The sequence below is a fragment of the Fundulus heteroclitus genome, chromosome 18, assembly GCF_011125445.2.
Source record: "Fundulus heteroclitus isolate FHET01 chromosome 18, MU-UCD_Fhet_4.1, whole genome shotgun sequence".
In the NCBI taxonomy this organism is placed as follows: Eukaryota; Metazoa; Chordata; class Actinopteri; order Cyprinodontiformes; family Fundulidae; genus Fundulus; species Fundulus heteroclitus.
Genome location: NC_046378.1, coordinates 29,478,279 through 29,501,285, shown reverse-complemented (window position 1 = coordinate 29,501,285; position 23,007 = coordinate 29,478,279). Strand labels below are relative to the sequence as shown.

General features: G+C 38.3%; 2 protein-coding genes across 3 annotated transcripts; one reads left to right on the top strand and one right to left on the bottom strand.

Moving 5' to 3' along the window:
* Window positions 1-9,558: 9,558 nt before the first annotated feature.
* LOC105923576 (diablo homolog, mitochondrial) lies at window positions 9,559-12,163 on the bottom strand. 2 transcript variants are annotated; one of them, XM_012859555.2, is made up of 6 exons: window positions 12,059-12,163; window positions 11,665-11,794; window positions 11,466-11,588; window positions 10,469-10,579; window positions 10,260-10,356; window positions 9,559-10,040 (listed from the first exon to the last, which is right to left on the bottom strand). In XM_012859555.2, the coding sequence occupies exons 1-6, from the start codon at window positions 12,100-12,102 to the stop codon at window positions 9,832-9,834; spliced, it is 714 nt and encodes a 237-aa protein (XP_012715009.2). In that variant the 5' UTR covers window positions 12,103-12,163; the 3' UTR covers window positions 9,559-9,831. The 2 variants fall into 2 exon arrangements, with proteins under 2 accessions (XP_012715009.2, XP_036005998.1); XM_036150105.1 differs by having other exon boundaries at window positions 12,068-12,138.
* Window positions 12,164-21,384: 9,221 nt separating this feature from the next.
* On the top strand, window positions 21,385-22,699 carry LOC105918836 (odorant receptor 131-2-like). Its single transcript, XM_012853996.2, has one exon. The coding sequence runs from the start codon at window positions 21,615-21,617 to the stop codon at window positions 22,542-22,544; it is 930 nt and encodes a 309-aa protein (XP_012709450.2). The 5' UTR covers window positions 21,385-21,614; the 3' UTR covers window positions 22,545-22,699.
* Window positions 22,700-23,007: the final 308 nt, after the last annotated feature.

Genomic DNA, 23,007 nt, shown 5'->3' with positions numbered 1-23,007 from the left:
TGTGAGGAGGGAGAGGAGAGTCTATCAGTGAGGGTTAGAGTTCAATAAAGAGACAGCTCTGGGGAAAAAGCTGTTCTTTAGTCTGCTGGTTCTGGTCCGGAGGCACCTGAAACGCCTGCCGGAGGGCAGGAGAGAAAACAGTCTGTGGGCTGGGTGAGAAGAGTCCTTAAGGATGCTGCAAGTTCGATGTCGGTAGCGTTTCTTCTGGATGTGCTCAATGGTGAGTAGTGGAGACCTAGTGATGTTATTGGGCGGCTTTCACCATCCACTGCAGTGCCTTGCGCTCTGCAACAGTACAGCTCCCATACCACACTGTTGCACGGTTGATCGGGATGCTTTCTATTGCACAGCGATAGAAGTTCACCAGGATAGTCGAGGATAGGTGATTTTTCCTCAGTGTCCTCAGGAAGAAGAGGCGCTGGTGAGCCTTCTTGACCAGGTAGGAGGTGTTGGTTGACCAGGACATGTCCACTGAGATGTGGGTCCCCAGAAACTTGAAACTGGAAACACACTCAACAGCCATTCCATTGATGTAGATGGTGTCGTGCATGCCTGTTGAATCTTTTCTGAAGACCACAATGAGCTCCTTCGTTTTGGTGGTGTTGAGGAGCTGGTTATTTTCAGTGTGCCATGTGGCCAGGTGCTTGATCTCCTCCCTGTAGGCAGTCTCATCGTTGTTGCTGATCACCGTAGTGTCGTCCACAAGCTTGATGATGGTGTTGGATGTGTACACAGGCTTGCAGTCGTGGGTGAAGAGGGAGTAGAGAAACGGGCTTAGCACACAGCCCTGTGGTACACCAGTGTTGAGTGGGATGGACGTGGAGCAGTTGGAGCCTGATCGGACATTCTGGGGTATGTTGGTCAGAAAGTCCAAAATCCAGTTGCACATGAAGGTGTTGATGCCCAAGTGTCGTGCTTGGGTGACATATTAGTATATACCTTGATGTAAACCATTTGATTGTACTGTGTGTTAATTACCCTTGTCCTACTGAAAGGTAAAACACCACTATAGTTTCAAGTCTTGTGCAGCCTCTAACAGGTTTTCTCCCATAAATACACTGTACTTGTTTCACTCATCTTCCTATCAACTCTAGCTAGCTTCACCATCCCTGCTAAAGAGATACATCCCCACAGCATGATGCTGTCGCTGTAATTTTCTAACCAACCTTTGAGGTCTTGGGTATGATTCCTGCTTAGAAACTTGCATTGGATTTTATTTGGGGGTCAGACCAAAAGGTCAATTAGAAATACATGCCACACTTTTAAGGTTTTCATTTTCATAGAAAAAAAACCCAATATATCTTCCTCCTCTCACTTCACTCTTCACACCTCTGCAAGCCACTGAAAGTTGGTAATATGACAGACATACTTCATTGCAAGGATGAGGTGTTTCTGTGAAGGAGATATGTAGCACAACATTTAAATATAGGCACTTACTTTTGTACTTTGGTCAGTAGGATTTGTTTTGTTTGGAGACACATTTTATGGAGAATATCTAACCAGTATTTTACTATAAAACTGTGGGAAAACAAGGAAGCAAGTGAGAAAGTTAATGTAAAGCCCAGGAGACTATCTAGTGAAGGACAAAGCAATCACATGCCAGTAAAGTGCTGAAAACGTGTTCTCCCAACTGCTTCATTACATTTGCACCCCCCTCCACCCTGTCCTGAAACAAAGCGGTAATAAAGCATTCTTGCATTGTTCTTTGCCTTGAGATAATTACAGCTTTTACTCATTCAGGAATCCCGTGCTGTGTGCAGCAGTGTTATTATCGTGCGCTGAGGCCTGAAGTGTTAAACTTGCTTCCTCAGCAGTTCAAGGCACACATCATATTTATTCAGAGAAGATAAGCAGAAATGCTTGTCTCAGTGTGGCTCCCTTGCATCCAGTCACCAAGTTTGTTTTGCTGTGACGTCCTCTTGAACCATCTCTGCTTTGAGTCCCCAGTAGGAGACACGGGCACCTCTTAAGGCACTGGAGTTTTGCTTCAGTTTGATAAACACTTGTCACCATGCTTTTATATCCTCTGGTGGTTCATTTATATCCACAAAGAGCTGTAAATCTCGAGCTGAAAATGCAGCCATTTTCTTAATCAATCGTACCCGCTGTGTCACTTCACATTGGATTGGTTGATATGATTCAACAGAAGTGGGGATGTCTGTATGAGCAGATCATTTTTTTTTTTTTTTGCTACCAGTAAAAATTCAATGCCCTTTAAGGGAAACTGTTTCACTGAGTCTTGTTTCACACCACTTGCATTACTGTATAATGCTTCATAAACGCTTACATCTCCTCTCTGGCAGTAAATAGCTTAAAAGCATTTATGATGCACAACCTTTGTAATTGTGGTTGCCTCACTGGAGGTTTCGTGCTGCAAATAAGAAAAAGGTTCCTTCGTGGCGAGGCCGCATTGGCACAATCTCCCCTGTGACCAGCGGTTGCACATCCATACAACACAGGCTGTCTGGGACGTTTGGTTTTCACGGTCTGTGAAAACAGCCTTTGTTAAACAACAGCATTCCTCTCCACTCACACTACTGAGCCAGTCTTCTCACACCTCGATCCCTCCCCAACCCAGTCCTCCTCCCTCCTGCAGCCACACTCACGGTCCCATCCCCTGCCAAAGCCCTGCTGTCCACGGCACGGAGAGGTCACCTAACTGCTGACGCTACACACTTCTGTTTGCAGCTCCGTGTAGGTTCTTTCCACTAATGGGCTTGCACTGAAATGACCCACTGCAGTACACGCTGACCTTTAGATGGTGTGTGTGAAGTCAATTAAGACAGCATACCTGTTACAGTAACAGAGCATAGCCGTATTGTTGATGAATAAAAAAAAAGATAAATGTTGCTTACATTGAGTACTTATTTTAAAATAATATGGTGGAAGGTATTTCTTAGGATTTGCATCCATATACTCATCATGAGAGGAGTTTATGTTCAAGCTTTTTAGTTTAAAGGCTATACAATTAGAGCCAAAATGTCACATGCAAGTGTTGGCATTTGCACCAGACAGCACAACATACACCAGCTTTAGTAAGTGATCTCTTCTGAGCACTCATTTTATTCCCTACACTAATTATAAGTGTAGGGAATAACACTACTTTCTCAGATGCATTAGAGTTACAGTTAAAAAACAGAAATAAACGCTGCAGGATACACAACCGCAAAAAAATTACAATCGCAAAGGCATCAGAATGAATTTTGAGCGCCATCTGCTGGAGCACATGTTAAGGTAAAAAGAAAGAGGAAACGGAAGAATAGTACAGTGTCTTACTAAAGTCTTATTTTCTTTTGAATTTCTAACATTTATTACATAAAAGTCAAATGCATGAATGCATCAAAATCGAACATGGCTGCCTGCATTCAAAAATTAAAATAAAAGTTTTTGCACTTATGACCATGCATTTGCATTTGCATGAATCAGTCACACCGTTCAGTACAACCTTCTTTAATGATTACCTTGCTTCAAAAATAAATGAAATGCAGAGAAATACATTATTATTAACTTGTTATTAATTTAGCCTGACCATTGAAAATATTTAGAACAAATATCACGTTTTCCTACTTGCAACTGGACCCTTTTTAAGTTTGGTTTCACAGTGCCCTGCAGCACTTGTTCTGGTTCACTTAATCATAATTGCTACACTTGTGCTTATCTCAATAATAATAATAATAATAATAATAATAATAATAATAATAATAATAATAATAATAATGGCAGCATTTATTCTGAGTACCACTAACGGCAGCCCAAATACTGGCAGTAGTACTTCACAGTTTGAGAACCAGGGATCCAAACCTTTGTATTGTAGTTCTGGCCTGTGAGTTTAGGTTCGCTATCCTGCTAGAGAGTGAACCTCCACCCCAATGTCAAGATTTTTTGCAGCTTTTAAGAGGTTTTTCTCCAGGATAGCCCTGTATATGGCGTCATTAATGTTCACGTCACCTCCGAAAAGATTTCCTGTTCCTGCTGTACTGCAGAAAAGCATCCCCACAGCATGATGCTGCCACCACCACCTGGGGCGTGGTGTGCTCAGGCCTCAGGGTGATGGGCGGTGTTAGTTTTTCAAATCATGTTGCAATTAACATAATTGTCCTTACTTTTTAGTTTTTTTTCTTTGATAACCATGCATCCTTTCTCTTGTACTTTACATTTCTGCAGCACATGGTGTACACTAAAATACATTGAACTCCTGGTTGTAACATGACAAAATGTCAATACGTTAAAGAGGTATGAATACTTTTACCAGCCACTGTATTATTTTTTCTAAATTAATTTTTTTTGACTGGAACTCTGTGACATCAAAACAACATAGCTAATACAAAATATAGAAAATGCTTTCATTTATTTATTTACATTTTTTCACCCTTAAAACTAAAGTTTTAGTCTCCGCATGCAGGTGAAATACTTTTGCAGGTAGGTGATTCTTTGCAGATGCTATCATTACTGCATAAATACCAGTTTTTGCAATAGAAATATTTCTTACTAGTTTTTAAGCAATTTATATTTAAAAAACAACAGAACACATCCAGTTCTTCGTGCTGCCCAGATGAAGGCCTGCATGTTTCCTGCTATTTGTCTGTGTGGAAAGATGGGATGTTGCAGATGAAGTGGTGACAGTGAGGGGAGGTGGAGAGACGGTCTAAAAGCTCAGGAGGGAGTCAGGACATGGGTAATTTGCTGTGAAGGCCAAGATGGTGAGTGAAACAGAAAGAAACCAAATAACAAGCAGGTGAGCTGTGTTTTTAAAAATGTTGTCAGATGAATACAGAGACACGTAGGCATTTGTGCAGGATTTGTCAAAACCTCGGATCATGTGAAAGTCAAAGAGAAGATAAACAAAGACTTTACACAAAAATGAAGTAAGAAGAGTAAAGGACTAGGAAACCAAAAACATATAAACTTAGTGATAACTCAAGCCAATGTTAAGGACCTTAAAAAGCTTTTTAGAGCAGTTCTGTGCCATAATTTAAAGCAGTAAGTCGAGGCACGTTTTGGTGCGTTCATAATTCTCATTTCAGTGCTTTTAGTACTTGGTACAAATAAAGTTAGTAAATCAGTAGAGCTGTCAGTTTTGCAAATCATTTTTAAATTTATTTGGCTTTTAAGAGAACTAAAACAAAGTCCAGAGAAAACATTGGGTAGGTGTCTGGAGAGGTAAAACCAAATTTTGTGACATGGAGAACTTTTCACAAGAAGATATTTCAACTATCAAAATTGTATTTATCTAATGATATTGTGAAATCTAAAGAACCCTAAAAAATAAAAAGTCCAAAGAATACTCAAAATAATGACCCGGCATATAACAAAAAAAAAAAATCTAATGGATGACTGTGTGAGCCATCTCTTAGACCTAAACATTAATCAAAAAAAATACTTTAGATAGAGCTCAGGAAAAACCAGTGTATACATGGCAGTTCATCTTACAGAACCCAAAGCATTTTGTGAGAGAACAATCTACAGGGAATAAAACTCCTAAACAACTGCTGAAAAAAATCTTTGTTCCAACAAAAAGTGCTTACAGGCCGTGATTCTAGCCAAAGGGTGTGGTGTTCAGCACTAAACATGTAAGGGGCCAAAAAGTTTGGCTGCAGTCATTTTTTCTGACTGAAAAAAATGAAGTGATTAAGATTTTAAAATTTTAATCGATCACTTAGATTAATGAGAAAAACAGGGTGGTTTTTCTTGAGTTTTGGATACTAACCATAAATGGAGTGCCCAACTTTTTCATTCAGCTATAGTTGCCGAGTCATAACGCTCAAAGTACACGTTAACAAGACAAAGGCTGACAAAGATGGTGTTGCACAACCGGTGGTGTGATCCAACCATTACGAAGACAGAATATTCACCCAGAACGACCGGAGGGATTGTTTCCCCTCCACATAGTTGGCAATAAAAGATCTGATTCATGTCATTTGTTTCCAATAAAAATTAAGTTAGACCAAATGTGAAAATCTTTCCGACGGCCAAACCATTAGGAACTATGTGACATGGATGCATGAAATTCACCCTCAAGCTAATTACAGGCCATCTTAGGAATGTGGTAATATGCCTGGATTGGGTCCCTTTTGCCATCAGAACCACCTTTATTCTTTATGGCATAGATTCAACAAGATCTCAAATATGTACATCATCTGCACATCTGTACAATGAACTCATTGTCATGTTCAAGGAATCCATTTCTGATTAGTTTTCTGAAATGGAGCATCGTCCTGCTGGCATTAGCCTTCAGAAGATGTCTACGCTGTGATCATAAAGCAAAGGAAATGGTCAGCAACAATATTTCTGTAGGCTGTAGCATTTAAATGATGCTCAGGTAGTACAACAAGGCCTAATATATCCGTTATACCATTACAGCAACACTACTGTCCTGAATCTTTGATACAGGCCAGATGGGGATCCATGCACTGCCCTTTAAACCAAATTGTGACCCTACCATCCTGATGTCACAGCTAAAATCGTGAATCTTCAGACCAGACAAAACACGATGAGTATGTGTGAATTGTAGCATCTGCTTCCTTTCTTGGCCAACAGGAGTGACACCACAGTGTGCTCTTCTGCTGCTGTAACCCATCTGCTTCAAGGATCAACTTGATATATTCAGAGACTGTGTCCTATAGATCCTGGCTGTAATGAGTGTTTGTCTGAGCTACTGTTGCCTATGTACGTTCTCCTTTTACATCAACGAAGCATTTTCACACAACTGCTTTTCACTTTTCTGTTTTGAGGACTATTCTCTGTAAATCCAAAAGATCTTTGTGTGAAAAGCAAAAGCGATAGTTGTCATTGAACAGGTGTACCTAATAAAGTGGTCAGTGAGCATAGTTTTAGTTATGTGGATAAAAAAAGTGAATGAGATGTAGAAATAAAATAAATGCAATCAACCCAACCTTCCTATTTTATCTTACAATTCAGGAGTCTGTTTAAACAAAGGGGAAAAAATAACTTTTATCTAAATAAATGCACCTTATGTCTATTAAAATAAATCCAGACAAAATATAACATGAAAACCTGCCCTTAAAGTCACTGAATTTCATAAATCACATCAGAAGCCTATTTCACAAGAGCCGAATTTGGAAATCCAGGATAAGCGCTAAAGTCAGGCTCAACATAGTATGATTGTGTTCTGGCTTTATCCATTTCACAAAGCCCGATCCAGGCTCAGTAGGTTTGACTAAATCAAGGCAGGTGTTAGTAATCCAGCTAAATGTGCGCATCCCCGGCTGTCTACAAAATACCATGAGGTCGATCACAAATTCACTGATGCTACAATGGATGAGTTGCGAGCAGCAAACTTCAAAACCAAGTGAGAAACATCTTTTGACGGAGACTTATGAGGAACTGAAGCAAATCAGACTCAAGAAAGGAAACATTGCTGCCATTATAAATGGAAACACATTTGTTTGGAGCTACTTCTATGGGGGGAAAGTTCAACCATTTTCTCTGAGCTATCCAATTCAGACTCTAGAGGGCGCTGTTTCATTGATCCTTCCATAACTCCTGAAGCACTAGAGCATTACAGAGGGATGAAACTTTTTCAGCAGACGGCCTTCACAAAACAATGTTCACCTCATATCAGATTTTAATAGCGGCATTATTTATTAATACAAATATTGTTGGCGTTTAAAACACTAAGCATAAACTCTAAAAAAAATTAAGGAAGTTATTGTAGGATATCTGACATACAATAAAATTACATACTCATGATGAAAAAATATCAAATAACATCATATTTTTTCCATTAACAGTTGTTAAGTCACTGAGCCTTATGACTTGTATAGTTTTTTTTCCCTTTTGGGGCTGTGACATTGTGTATTTTGTGCACTTGAAGGGAAATGTGTATTTTTTCTGGAGGAGTGAGCAAAACATCCCCCCCTAGTCGCAGAGTTTCGTGGACAATGGTGTAACGCCTGACTTTACTGGCAACACCTTTGCTTCTTCGGATCAGCCATTCTCATTCCCTCAACACGTGCAATAGTCTATTAAAGGCCTTTCTGTCAAGCTCAGAACAACAACAGTTCAACTGTAATAATGCCCACATGGATAATAATAAAGTTAATAATGGTATAGGCTACCATCATAATTTTAAAATAATTACAGTACTTGACTGAATACCAATGTGTATCAGCATGATCCGTTCTTCTGGCCCCTCCTGTAGCCTCCCTGCTTGTGATCTATGTCTTACGTCGCTTTGTAACTCTATCAGAGTTTTTTTCTGCAAATCATCTAAATTGCAAACCATAGATCTGGTCAGCTGGTCGCTCAACGCAATGGATCATATTTTCTCAACGAGAAGACAGGGCAAAGGAGAGCCCAGCTGTCCCGAAGGGACATTTGCAGCTGGATACACTTTGGACTTCTGGGAGATGTGGAGGATTGTGTGTCTGTCTATTTTGTCCATCGAGCACCTGGAAGATGCATACATAATTGGATTTATGATAACATGATTTCTGCTTTTTGGAGCTGGCGGTTACCTGTTAAATTGACAAATTCTGAAAATGTCAGCAGCTGTTCTGGCCATGGCGAGGCTGCCGGGAATGTGTGGAGGATTAAATCGAGCCGTGAACAAAACTGCAAGCTGGATGCGATCCTTGCATAGTATGGCATGCCGGCTGCGATCTGAACTCAGTGGTGAACTTGGCCTCAGTCACCTGTCTACCCATGTAGCCCATCTTGATGGGCTGTACTGAAATGCAACCCCCCCAGGGGACAAATAAAGCAATTCAATGACTGAACAGAGAAGGCACCAGGATTAACTAAGCCTGGCTGTTAGCCTGGTCGGGAATAGGCTTGCTGCCCAGAATAGCCAGAATATCACGGAAATCCCGGCATAATCCTCTATCTTGGTTTAGTGAAATATGCCTCTGGTCAGGTATCAAATCAGTAACATCGAAGGACCAAAACATTTAAGGTGCATAGCCACGTTATTTGACTTTTTTTTTTTTTTTTAATACGTCAGTACCTCACTCTGGTTGCATAGAAAGTTTTTTATGAAACATTATCACGTCCTGCTGGCGTAGGCATTTTACGCTTTGTTTTTGCTAAATTTGTTAGTAATTAAAGCCTTTCATATTTATTTTTAATAACAGAGGAAGTACAGCACTGCAGACGCGCAGCAGGGGACAAAACAAGAAAGTGGCTAATGGCTATTGGCGTCTCCCAGCGAAACAATGCAAAATGGTCCAAGATCCAGTGAAAAAGAGCAAAGAAAATATGATTCCAAGTGGGAAAAGACTGGAATGCCACTGGGAATACAGTATGACCGTCGGTGTTCACTAAAGTGCCGCTAAACCTGCCGATTGCTCTTAAAGATCGGCGTATTTAATTAATAATGGTTGGTCTTCGATCACGCTGAGCTGCTGCTTTACTGAGAGGAATTTCAGAGGGTCGGTCCGGCATTATTTCCAAGTGATTTATTCTTTAAGCAAACTGGCATTATGATAGTTCTGCGATAATACCAGTAGATGGCACCACATCTGTTTATATCTGGTCATGGTGCCCAGTACTGGGGCTATTTTTACCCACAAAAAGGACCATCAAAACATTATCAGGATGGAGGATTGGTGTATAGAGCTTTATTTTATCACGATCAAACTGTTTTTGTTCTTTTTTTATAAGCATATAATGTGGCTATATACATTTAATGTTAAATTATGGATTATGAGGATGATTTTATTTAGTTTCAATACTTAAAAAAAAATAAAAATAAAGATTTTACTGCCCTTCATTTATTTTGGGACAAACAATTAACTTTCACCACCTGACACTAAAAATAAGCCAGAAAGCAGTACAGAGCTACCAAACTTAATTAGCTTATAATTGTGTGTTTTAGTCTTCTCTTAGATAGGCCTCAGGCATCTCCTCTTCATCATTGCTACTCTCCAGGGTGGTAGCGTATTGCGTCATCCTTTCGACCTCCATGACTTTAGTCTCTGCCAGCTTCTTTTCTGCATCCAGTGAGAGTTTCTGGGCCTCCTCAACCTGCGACTGGGACAACTGAATATTTGTCCTGATCGTGACGCACGGATTCTCAGCTCCTGAGAACACACAGGCACAAAAAGAAAATGCTCAAAGAAACGACAGCGTCTCAAATTCAGACTTCAAAGGGGGTCGTTAAGCAGGCCGTCTTGTCCATCACCTTCTTTTTTGTTTTCTCCCAACGAACCACAGAGTGACAGCAAACGATCCGTTCACTGTCCAAAGTGATGTATGAGGAAGAGGAAAAAGTGATAACACTGAGACTTTCAGTTGCACACCTGATATGTACGCTGCCTCGGCCGCCGTCTCACACAGCCTTACTGAGCTGACCCAGGTCAACTCAAAGCGCTTCATTTCCTCTTGTCTGTAGGCAACCTGCCACAAAATAAAACTCAAGTCAGATACAGACAGATGTACAATTCCCTGCTTTTATTTAATATTTTTAATTAGGAAAAAAAAGAAGTGTAAAAGCAACAAAGAGACTGACCTCTGCACGTTGCCTAATGATCACCTGCCAGATTGCATCTTCCTCTGCTGGACTCAGTTTTCCCAAAGAGGCTAAATACTGCCTTTGTAGGGCAATGAGTGTGTGGACAGCCTGTTAGGAAGCAAAGGGAAGGTTGTAAGTGTTTACCCTCAAAAGCAAAGACAACTTATTGAGATAGATTAAAGAAACACGGACGATTTTCTGTAAACACCCTACTGTTAGTTAGTAAAGCAAATAAGATCATAAATACTGGACCGTTACTGCATTAATTAAAAGCAAGATCAGCATTATTAGCGGACATAACACGAATGAGCTTTTGCTTTGATCAGAAAATATAATACAACACAAAGTGAGCAACACAAGCTATTCTTCAAGCTTCTGGAACCACATGTATATATGTCATGCAATTACTGTATTTGCATGTGATGTATCATGTATAAATCTACAACATAAAATATTGATTTAACAACAAAGGCAGGTTTAAAAAGTATCTTTTTTCATGGAATAACTGCATTGAATTTCTAGTCTTACATACATTTCCACAAATATCAACATCCCAGAAAATGTATCCATCCTTTCTTAGCAAACATTTTTATTTTATTTTCTTTATCCTAAAAACCTAAAAATATAATTTACATATTTCTTAAAAGCGCTAAGTTTTGTATAGTTGATATTTATCAAAAATTATAATTTAACAACCGAGGTTTTATATGTAGTCAGTTGGAACCTTTGTGGCTTGTTTTTTGCCTGTTCAATATTTATTTAATTCATTGTGCTTTTTTCATTCATTTACAGCTAATGAAATAGTTTTTGATCCTGTCTTCTTTCAAAATATCACCTAACATTTCAGTCCTAATTAAGTTTTATTTAGCCGGAGTGAGAAAAAAAAACTTCAGTTTGACTTGGTTATGCTCCATTAAGAGCTTTGGCGGCATTTTTAAAACATCAATCAATTCCAACATTTGAAGGGCCTGGTAGTCACAACACGAAGCCGTACCTTTGAATACTCAGTGAGGGAATCAATCAGAGCCAAAGTGACCTGAGAGAGAAAAGTGCTTGAGCTGTCTGTCACCAGAGAGGCTGCTCGTCTGACCAGGGAGTCATGAGAGAGGTTTTCAACCTGCAGCAGGAGGATTCAGGTGGGTTTAGAGCAGCTGAAACCTTAAAATACGCTCGTGTGCAACTGTAAGACTCACCTGCTTAAAAGGTACAGCACACAGACCACCGCCGACAGCTACAGCCGCCACGCCAGGGTACACGACGCGTGTCCATCTGTGGGTTTTCCGAAGAGCTGGGTTTATCCTGGACAGGAGCTCAACAGAACTCCTGGACATAAAATAATTATTTTAAACAAAAAACGAGGGGAAATCTCATTCACTGTCCCTGTAGGCTGGCTCTGTTCAACAACACAGCAAACAAAAAGGCAATCCCGATATTAAAATAACCCTATTGTCATCACTCGTTTACATCGTTTTAATTATCTCGCATTTTGATAAATAATTTATATGACACTTTAACCAGATCAGAAACCCCACTTCAAACAACAAGGTAACGACACAAACAGATTATATAACAGTGATTACGGCCAACCTGATCAACCTGATAATTTGCGATCTCCTCCAGAGCGCGGCCATGTTGGGCCGTCACGCTAAAATGTTGTTGTTTTTCTGTGCCACAGAATAAACGTTCCGCCGCGTTGGGCTGATGCGTTGTCGCCATCCCGTGGTTAATAGTAACGGAACCCTCTTTACAAATAAGTGAATAAATAAATGCTTGTGAATTAAAATCTTCAAGGTTTTAGGAACATTTGTGGCTTGTTTTTTTGCCTGTTCAATATTTCTTTAATTCGTTGTGCTTTTTTCAGTCATTGGAGCTAAAGAAATAGCTTTTAGATCGTGTCACGTCACATAAAAACTGATTAAAAATCACATAAAGGTTTAATGTTCATAGTGTCTCGTTATTTAAAGTTAGTTTTTTTTGTCACTGATCAAGACAGAATGGAAAGTCTAACATAATTGGTCAGAAATTTAGTTTTTGGAGGTTCCTTTGAAACGGTGACAGGTCCTTCTTGTTAATATAAAATCTACTGAGAGTTCATATAGATAATCTGAATTTCTGGATACATTTAATAGCACCTTTCTTTCTCCTTTGCTGCACATGTGTATGGTAACTGCTTCTAAGGCTGTTGGTTCCTCTCATAGACATATAAAGAGTATTTATCTGATGGGAGAAACTCATCACTGCTGCCCTCTGGTGGTGAATGATCAATATTTCCCCCCCTCAAGCCCTAGTTCTCTCTTTATTCTTTGTTCTGTCTTTATTTTTTATTCAGATCCTCATTAGTGGTTGCTCGTCTTCCCTGGGTTCTCAAAAAGTATAAAATTACAATGTATATATCATAGTAAAATACAATAAGATACACAAAATGCATTAAAACATTTACATTAGAAAAAAAAACATTCAAACACAGGAGTGATGACAGTACAGAGTCAATTTACAATAACCTCTTTGATTTTTCTTTTAAAAGATAGTTTATTATTAATTTGTCCAATTGCCTGGTGAGCTGAAGAAGACATTATGTTCAGTAAATGCTTTCGGTCAAATAGACAAAACTTTTCATTTTAAACACAGCTGAGCGGTAACTATTATAAGTAATTCATTATAATATTTTCATAATACTGAAGCCAAGATAGGATACATAAGCAAGGATTTTTTTCTTTGGTCTTATACACATAGACAGCGCAGACATCCAGCGTTTAACTAAATAAACTTAAGAGGAACTGAAATAAAAGATAAACACAGCAATATGTACATGTGTATTATACACTCAATATTTTGTTGTATAAAAGAAGGTTGTTGTGGTTCAAATGTGCTTATTTTATTTCACAGTGGCATTGCGGACTACTCAGGCTGTAAAATGTATACATAATGTTTAAACCCAATGGTTAATATAAAAAACACTACAAGGGCAAATTTTCACAAGGACACCACACATAAATTTGCTACAGTAAATATATAATTTACCCTCACAGCAAAATGGTTAAAAACTGGAATAGCAGAGTAAATGCCTTGAAATGTTGAGCAATGTTTACAAAAATATAAAAAAAAACAATAAAATCATACAACTCAAACCTAATCAAAACATAAATACTTTAATTAAGGAACAGCTCATGAACACCTCAGCATTTATTCCAAATAAAAATAAAGACACATCACAAAACAAATGGTCCAGACTTTGTCCAGAGTTTTAAAAAAAATAATAATAATTATGTAAGAATAAAAAAGTACTAGATGTGTTAAATAACTAAACTGTAAGCAGGAAGAATGACAAAAAGCTTTCTTCATATATTTATTAATATATATTTGTTGTTTTCATTTTATATCAAAACATACATATACTCATAATGAACAAGGATGCAACACTAATTCATTTAAATAGTTATATTTACAGGTTGGAATCATCACACAATAATAAAAGTTGAAATATATACATACACCCCCTCCTATATTTGGATTTATTTCCTATATCAAGTTTAAACCTCAAGCAAAAAGCGTTTTGCAGCCATCTACAAGTTTATTGGTTAGTTCTGGCTCATTGTTTGACCACTCTTTGTGCAGTCCTTTTGAACTTTCTTGGCAGTGACCATGGCTTTTAATAGAGTAAACAAATTTTCTGACTGGGTTGGAGTGGGAACTTTGCAAAGGCTAATGCATGAATAATATTAGTCCACTTTATACAAAAATGTTTAGTTCTAATTGGGATCATGTCCTGTTATAAGGACTGTCGACCTGGCCAGGGTCTACCCCGCCTCTCGCCCAATGACCGATTACAATTCAAATAAACATTTAATTGTGTGTCAGCTTCGACTGTGTAGGTGCAGATTTGGTCGTCCTAGTCCTCTTTACTCATTACTCTATATTTTGATAGTAACAGGTTCAAAATGAACCTGTAACAAGTTCAAAATTAACCTGTTACAAGTTCAAAATTAACCTGTTATCATCATCATCCTCCTTGTACGATTTAGCTGTACTACTTGCAGTGAAACAGGCCGGCTCAGAGCAAGATCCTACCACCACCATGAAAGTTTAAGCATGACTCATATAAAAAATAGTCTTGGAATAGATGAAGCAAACTAAGAGTGAGCTTCCAGAATGAAATTCCTGAAACCATTAACTTAACTCAACTGTAAAATTGTGGGCTATGCCTAACAAATTCAGTCATAATAGGTTATAACAATGTGTAATAAGTCAAATATTCTGCCAAAAATAATACCAGATACCTGCTTAAGGCAACAATGATGTGTTGGAGGAATGCAACCATATATAATCCAGGCCCGGGGGTATATGTATAATTTTCACTCTTGGCAACTTTGCATCAAATTATTGTTTTTAACAATTTAATAAAGTTGTTGGTTTTTATAACTTGGAAAAAAAGAATGGTTGCATATGCCTTTAAAAGTCTCACAATGAGTAAAAGTTACATTTGAAATGCATGCTTTTCAAATTTTGATATTTTTTTATTCAAAGCACTACGATTACTTTCAGTTAGTTTTACAAATGTTCTGTTTAACATATCTTTTACAAAGCATTAGGAACATTTAGAATTATTATTTTCATCCATGTTGAGGTTGTTTCCCTCACGTATAGAGATAGTAAACAGATCTGTCCTTGAATAATTGATGACAACCATTAAGCATCCCTTTAATGAGTTTCAGAGGAGCTTATTAATGCACACAGGAACACAGAGAACAGTCCAATTATTATCATCATTATTGCGTGAATCAAAACAACTTCTGAAGAAAAACAAAGCAAGACTTCATAGTGTAACACTCCCTCGTGACAGAAGTTAGTTACAGAAGTTGATGACTTTGCAGTAATCAAAAGCCCCAAATGAGCAGCCAAAGTTAACCACATTCAATAATTTTCTTCACTTTATAATTGTCTGTACAGTGATTTGCAAAAGTATCCAGAACCTTTTGAACATTGGTTCTTAGTTCTAATATACTGGAAAAACTGTCTCCTGCCAAAATAGACAAATGTATTAATAAACACAGCCGAAAGCCAGTATGGTTTTAAACGGAACAGATCAACAACTATGGCCTTAATGCAATTTATTTAGGAAATAGTAAATTATATTGACCAAAATAAATATGAAATTGGGAGTGCTACACATTATCAATCTGGCTAGCCAGGTTAGACCAACACATCCCCACCTGCCCTTGCCCCCTCCATCCACGCCTCTCTTCTTGTTCCAACACTCCTGCCAGCTCGCTGCTGTGTAGCGGTTGTGGTGCGCAGCCAGGTAGGGTTAGGGTTACGGTGGTTTTAGTATCACATTGACATCCCCCTAAGTCAGTTGTTTGACCGAAAAGTTTGGTGTAGAGAGTCAAAGGCAAGACACGAGCCGGCGCTTGTCACTCAAGAGCTCAACGCCCTTCGTCTGCCCAGCTGAGAATGTAATAGTCTAAAATATTCCTAGTGTCCCTATTGGGCTGCCTTAAAGAATTTAAAGCTTAACTAGTGCTGAAACTTTTAAATTTTAAGAATAAGATAACTGAGGTTATTGTGCACAAGAAAGGCTCCTTTACTGCCTTTGTTTAAAATTCTGCTTAAAACTTATTATTATTCTTTGGCTTTTACCACTAGCGAGCCTTAGTTTTTGTTTACATTTTTTTTGTTTCTTTTAAGTGTTTTTATTGCATTGTCACATTATTTATTTATTATTTTTTTGTTTTATTTTTGATTTTCAATGGATAGGTTTTAGCTCTGTACAGGGTTGGGTTAGGGTTTGGGATTAGAGTTAGGGTTTAGGGCCAGGGTTAGGGCTGGGAATAGGGTTAGGTTATGTTGGTTTAGTATCACATTGAAATCCCCCTAAATCAGTCGTTTGACCAAAAAAGTTTGGTGTATGGAGTCAAAGGCAAGGCACGGGCTGACGCTTGTCATTCATGAGCGCAACCCGCTTTGTCTGCCCAGCTGAGAATATAATATCCTAAAATATTCCTATTGGACTGCCTTAAAGAATTTAAAGCTTAATTACTTCTGAACTTTTTAAATTTTAAGAATAAGATAACTGAGGTAATTGTGCACAAGAAAGGCTCCTTTACTGCCTTTTTTTAAAATTCTGCTTAAAACGTACTATTATTCTTTGGCTTTTACCACTAGCGAGTCTTAGTTTTTGTTTAAAATTTGTTTTATTTCTTTTAAGTGTTTTTATGCATTGTCTTATTATTTATTTATTATTATTTTATTTTAGTTTTGTTTTTCAATGGATAGGTTTTAGCTCTGTACGGGGTTGGGTTAGGGTTAGGCTCTCCCCTGCAGTCCAAATACAGGACCAGGGCGGACAGGGTTAGGGTTAGGAAGTGCATGTATGTTTATCAGACAACACAGCTTTTAGAAATGATTTAACTTACTTGTAATATAGTTGCCACTTTCAGTGTTGGTACAGAAGTTTTTTTCAAAATCAGTTTATTTGAAAATCCGACTTGAGTTCAGCCATGTTCAGGAAATAGTGTTCAGTATAGTGCACTAAACATAAATTGGGATTATAGTTGTGTGGTACTTCCCTATAAATTAACTTCAGCCACTCTGATTCTCTCAACCTCTTATCAGTGTCTGACCTCACAAATGTGGTTCTGGAAGAATGCTCAAAAACTCCCATAAACACACCCCAGAACCTTTTCTGGAATCTGCTGAGCTGGCAGGTGTTGTGTAAAAATAGACCAATATAAATCCTGTTTGGGTATTCTAAAGCTGTGGCAATAAGACCAATTGAAATCAGCTGGGGAGGAAAAGATCAAAGGTCAAGCTTTGAGGAGGTGCAGGCGGGGACATTTCTTTTCATATTGCATTTTTTTTTGCATGTTTCCTTTTTTTATTTATTATTATAATATGTTTTGTCCTTTTTTATTATTTATTGTGTACAATCAGCAGGATCAAAACAGTTAATCATACAGATTGCTGTGGCAATGGAGTTTGACCTCTTGGATGCACTTTCATGCAGAGGTGATGAGGTAGAAACCCACTGGTTTAAAGCAAAGACAAAAACCACATCTTTATAGGCCATATGCCTTCATATTATTTAATTTCCCTTTGGGATTAAAAGTATTTCTGAATTTAAATTAATTGAACGTTGGTGTTCATCCATTATTGATGTTATGGTTTAGGCCAGTGCTAGGGATGTTGTGTATGCCCTAATTGGTAGAATAATTACTGTAGCCATGTCTAAGGAAGATTCCTCACAACCACATCATGTGCCTGTGACCTCTCCGACAGCTCTAAGGGCTCTGATGACATGTTGAATTGTATTGCTATCTTTCTTTTACTAGTAATCTTGCTTGTTTAAACAAACTCTAGCAAATAAAATCGAGATGTTACTTACATTAATACGTTTAATTACTTTATGCTGAACAGATTTGTATTTAAACAAGATAGTTTACAACAACAAAAGATGAACAATTTAATTTAACATAATCCTGTCCTATTAAACCTAACACAAATTAATACCCTAATTTCTATTTGTACACTTTTTGTATGTTGAGTAAGACTGAATCTTGAAAGTACACAGGGTGTAGACAGACTGAGGAAGAAAACTGGGAGTTAGTTCTGCAGAAGAGGAGTGTTGTAATAAAAAAAAAACTGAGTCCCATTCTACTTTTAGAAACTTTAGGAACCACCAGTAAACCTACCGTCTGCAAATGAGTACTGTAATAGGAGGATAGGGAACAATCAGATCTCTGATATAAAATGGACCTTTGTATTTGAATTTTAAGTTCTACTCTGGATTTTAACAAGGAGGTAATGAAGAGGATGGTAGAATAGAAGCAATATGATTTGTGCCTTTTAATTTCCATCAGAACTCCGCAGCGTTTTCTATCAGCTGAAGGATTTTAACTGAAATGTACAGACAGCCTGTTGGTAAAGAATTATGGTAGTCAAGCTTTTAAATAAAATATGCATGGACTTGTTATGATTCTGTTTTTATGTTTTGTGTATAGGTTTTGTCTATTTCATGTGTTCCACAGCTTCCTGACGTAGTCTTTCCCCCGAGCTGTTTGGTTTGTAGTTTGTGTTTTTTCCTTGTTGGCTCCTCCATTTCATTCTGTTGTTCCCTGTGACTTGTATCATGCATCATTAAAACCTCATCATCGTCAGGATTCTTTAGCTTAGTACTAGGAACCAATTCATTGCCATCCAAAATGAAGTGTCTAAGGCTACGTTCACACTGCAGGTCTTATTGCTCAATTTCGATTTTTTTTGTGAAATTGGATTTTTTTGCGTGGTTGTTCACATTCCAAATATATGCGACTTGTATGTGATCTCCTGTGTGAACTGAATGCATTCAACCTAAGTGTCCCGCATGCGCACTCGAGGACGCGATGACGTCACACGTAGCAAGCGTCCTCAGTGTTAATTTATTTTCTAACCGGAGCTTTTCCTCCATTGACTGCTCTCCTCATTGTTGTCCTCCATGGGTGTCGTCTTTCTTCCCACTTCTGCATAGCAGGACGCAGAACAGTGACGTTTGTCGAGTATCGGTGACGTACAGGTCGGATAAATGCGACCCGGCCAAAAAGACACAAGTCACATTTGAAAAGATCAGATACGTATCGAATTCAGGACCACATATTCAAGTGTCATTTGAAAAAATCCGATCTGTGTTGTTCAGACTGTCATAAAAAGATCAGATACAGATCGCATATGGGCAAAATAATCGGAATTGGGTCACTTTAGGCTGCAGTGTGAACGTAGCCTAAGCAGCTCGCTTGTTAGTGACCCTGGTTCAAAGATGACAACATCTGTCTTGTTTGAATTTTAAAGCAGAAAATACAAAGTCATCCAGGTTGTTAATTCTTTAAGACATGCCTGTATTATAACTGATTTGATTCATCAGGATTTATGGAGAAATGTAGCTGACTATCATCAGCATAACAGTGGAAATCTATCCAAAGAGGGTGGGCCCTAACACTGAACCCTGTGGTATGTACTCCACAACTAACCCTGGAGTGTAAGGAATAGTTATCATTAGAGTGAAAAAAAAATTTGAATCTGAGAGACATTTACAATGGAAACCAGCCTAGCGGTGTTTCCAAGATCCTTTTTCAAACTTTTGTGAGAGAATATTGTGATCGTGTCATGATTTGGAGTTTCTTGTGTTTTTGGACTGACTGATCCTTCCCATTGCCATGCCCATCTCCGCCACCACCCTCTCTCCATAAACAGCATCACCTGCTACCACTAATTATCATCAGGTCATTCCACCTGGTACTCCGCCTACTTATACCTGTTTCACTCACTACTCCCTGCCAGAACGTCTTCTCTCTACTCGCATGTGTTTCCCCGTACTTGCTCTGCGCCACTTGTTGATGCTTGCCCCGCCCCCACTAGACCAGCATTCTAGTGGACGTGTGGACCACTAGAACACCTGCTTTACCGTGTTCCTGTTTAGAGTCCTTGCTCTGTGCTATCTGGGAACTCATCGGCTTCTGCCATGGTCAATCTGTTTCTGCCGTCATCACCTCATCAATCTGGCTTAGTCGTCATCATCTGGTCAGCCTGTCTCGGTCATCTTCACTTGGTCAAGTCTTGACATCTACTATTCTTCAGCCGTTACAAACGATACCTGTCTTGTCTGCCATCACCTGCACATCCACCAATACACTTTTAATACATTTAAAGGCCCATTCATACCCTACGTTTGGCCTACACGTCCGTATTTCTGTCCGTACGTTCTATCCGTTGACTCCTTCATACCTCCGTCCGTTGAGGTGCGCAATAACCAATATTTCCTCTAGGTGGGAGTGCTGGGCACTAATGATTCGTCACTGATCAAACATGACGACGGTCCAAGACGTGATTTTGTTGTATTTGCTCCGTAAGTAAAATTTTTGTTTGTCCCTGTGCCCCAGACACAACACATCATATGTGTGGGTAGTTGTGGACAAGCTCCGCAAGTCGTTCCTCGAATCCCGCCATTGTTTAAAGCCCAGAATTCTAACCTTCTTCGTGATTTTGTTGACATTTTGTACTACAAACTCAATAGCGCCCCCACCGTTTCCGGTAGTATTGCTCCGTATTGATCTGTTTCGTCCGTAATCGTAAGCTCCCAATTTTCGTGTCAAAATACGGACGAAATCGACGGTTAGAACGTATGAAACACTCCACACTTATCCGTATCCGTCTTTTACGTGAGGTATGAATGGGCCTATATACGTCTTTGTCTCAAATATTTGGGTCTCTACATACGTTCATTACAGTTCAACAGTGTCAAATGTAGCACTGAGATCTAATAGGACATGTACAGACACAAGTCCCTGATCTGAGGCCATCTAAATATCATTAGTAACTTTCACCAGTGCTGATGAGCTCTGAAGTTTGACTGAAACTCTTTTAACTGGTTATTAGAGTAAATGCTCACATGGATGATTGCATTTTAGTTTCTTAAGATATTAATATAAGAAAAGAAGTTTCGATTTAGTTCTCTAAAAAGGTTAATTTCAGCAACCGTGAAAAGCTGCGGTATCTATATATTTATTAAGGTCAATAATATCAAAAATGGGGGTGGTAATCGAAGGGAAAATGCCCATAACTACTACATCTTTTTCCAGTTTGTGAATTGTTATGTATAATACAATAGGTGTTGTTTATTATTTTAGCTAATGCTGTCAAAGCTTTGAAGCAGAATTGATATTTGACAAATAATCAATAACTCTCATCGGTTGTGTTTCAATATACTGCATCTTAAATGGCAGTTTGTCAGTCAAAAAGTTTTACAGTATTATCTAATTATGTCATGATAAGACAGTTTAGAGGTGTGTCATAATGACAACATCGTGTCCACGTGTGCACTGCATGCATTGAACTATACAAAGCCAGCTCAACAGAGAGCATTTTTGCTCACAATGAGCCACGATGCCACATTAGAATTGATAGTGTTGTAACAAGAAGGATCTTGTATCCATGAACTCTGATATAACATCCCATAGATTTGTTTTCTGTGCTGATCAGTACATTTCATGCTTTAAGGTTAATATGACAAGTTGTTTGGGTAACTAACAAAATATTGAAAAAATATTTGATTCGGGTGTCTGGTAACCTGCAAGTTTTTTTTTTTTTTTTTTTTGTATTTCACTGCAAACTTTCAATGACTAACAACGGCTCTTTGGATGGCGGCAAATCCTTTAGTCGACCGATAAATGATAGAGTAATTTTTGTTCAAGTCTTGGTAGCAGTTCTTCTTTCTATTAACTTTGTGCTGATTGCAACCTTTTTTATGAAGGACACCTTCTACACAAACATGCGCTATATTTTGTTTGCCAACGCATTATTTTCTGATTGCATAAATTTAATAATCACAGATCTGTTGCTGATCTTCATCTATTTTTCTGTTCCTTTACAAACTTGGTCATGCCTCATCTTTTTCATTGTGTCATCTCTGTATAACTATGTCACTCCGCTGACTCTGACGGCAATGAGCCTGGAGCGCTATGCGGCTATTTGCATGCCACTACATCACGGGGAGCTGTGCACAATGAGCAGGGCCCTGCAGGGAATCCTCACTATTCACAGCATCGGCTTTATTCCCTGCCTTGTGACTCTTATTGTATTTTTTTCTTCGACCACCTTTATATTTCTTAAGCAATACCGAATCTGCTCTGTGGAGGTGTTCATGTTGTACAGATGGCAAGATCATTTAAGGTCTGCAATAAGTCAGTTTTATTTCTTGATCATGTGCATTATCATTGCTTTCTCCTATGTTAAAATAATGAAAGTGGCCAAAGCTGCATCGGGAGAGAACAAAGAGTCAACACAAAAAGGACTCCGAACGGTGATCCTTCATGCTTTTCAGCTGTTGCTTTGTCTTATCCAGTTGTGGACCCCATTCATTGAAGCTGCTGTGCTTCAAATTGAACTAAATTTATACTTGAATGTCAGATACTTTAATTACATTTGTTTTAATCTTGCTCCACGAAGCCTGAGTCCTCTTATCTATGGCCTTAGGGATGAAGCATTTGTACTTGCGCTGAAACGATTTGTGTTATGTTGTCCCTTCATAAAGAAGTTAAAACTTTGATATACATACAAAATAATTCAATTTGTTGAACCTACATTTCTTCTATGTATTTAATGTAATCCATGATACATAAATATTCAAATATTTTAACAGATCTGTGAGAAGAGCTGATGTTAAAGGAGGCCTTTTGGTACTTTAAGTTGGAACAACTTGTATTGCTCATCCTTGAGTTTTAAAATGTTAGAGTTGCTGTTAAACTGAATGTAATAAAACTTTTTTAGCTGAAATTTTACTGTTGCTCATTTTCCCCATATTAAAGATCAGAGTTAGCTTTGATGAGGGACAAAATTAGGAATTGTAAAAGTTCAGTTTAAAATGTTTTTCATTTTGAATTTTTTGTAACAATTAGTCTCCAATATTTATACATGAACAACATTTCATTGTTGCATTATTTTTAAAATCTGCTGGCATGTTATGGAATAATTTTGAATATTTTAGACCACAGTTGATTTCTGGTAAATAA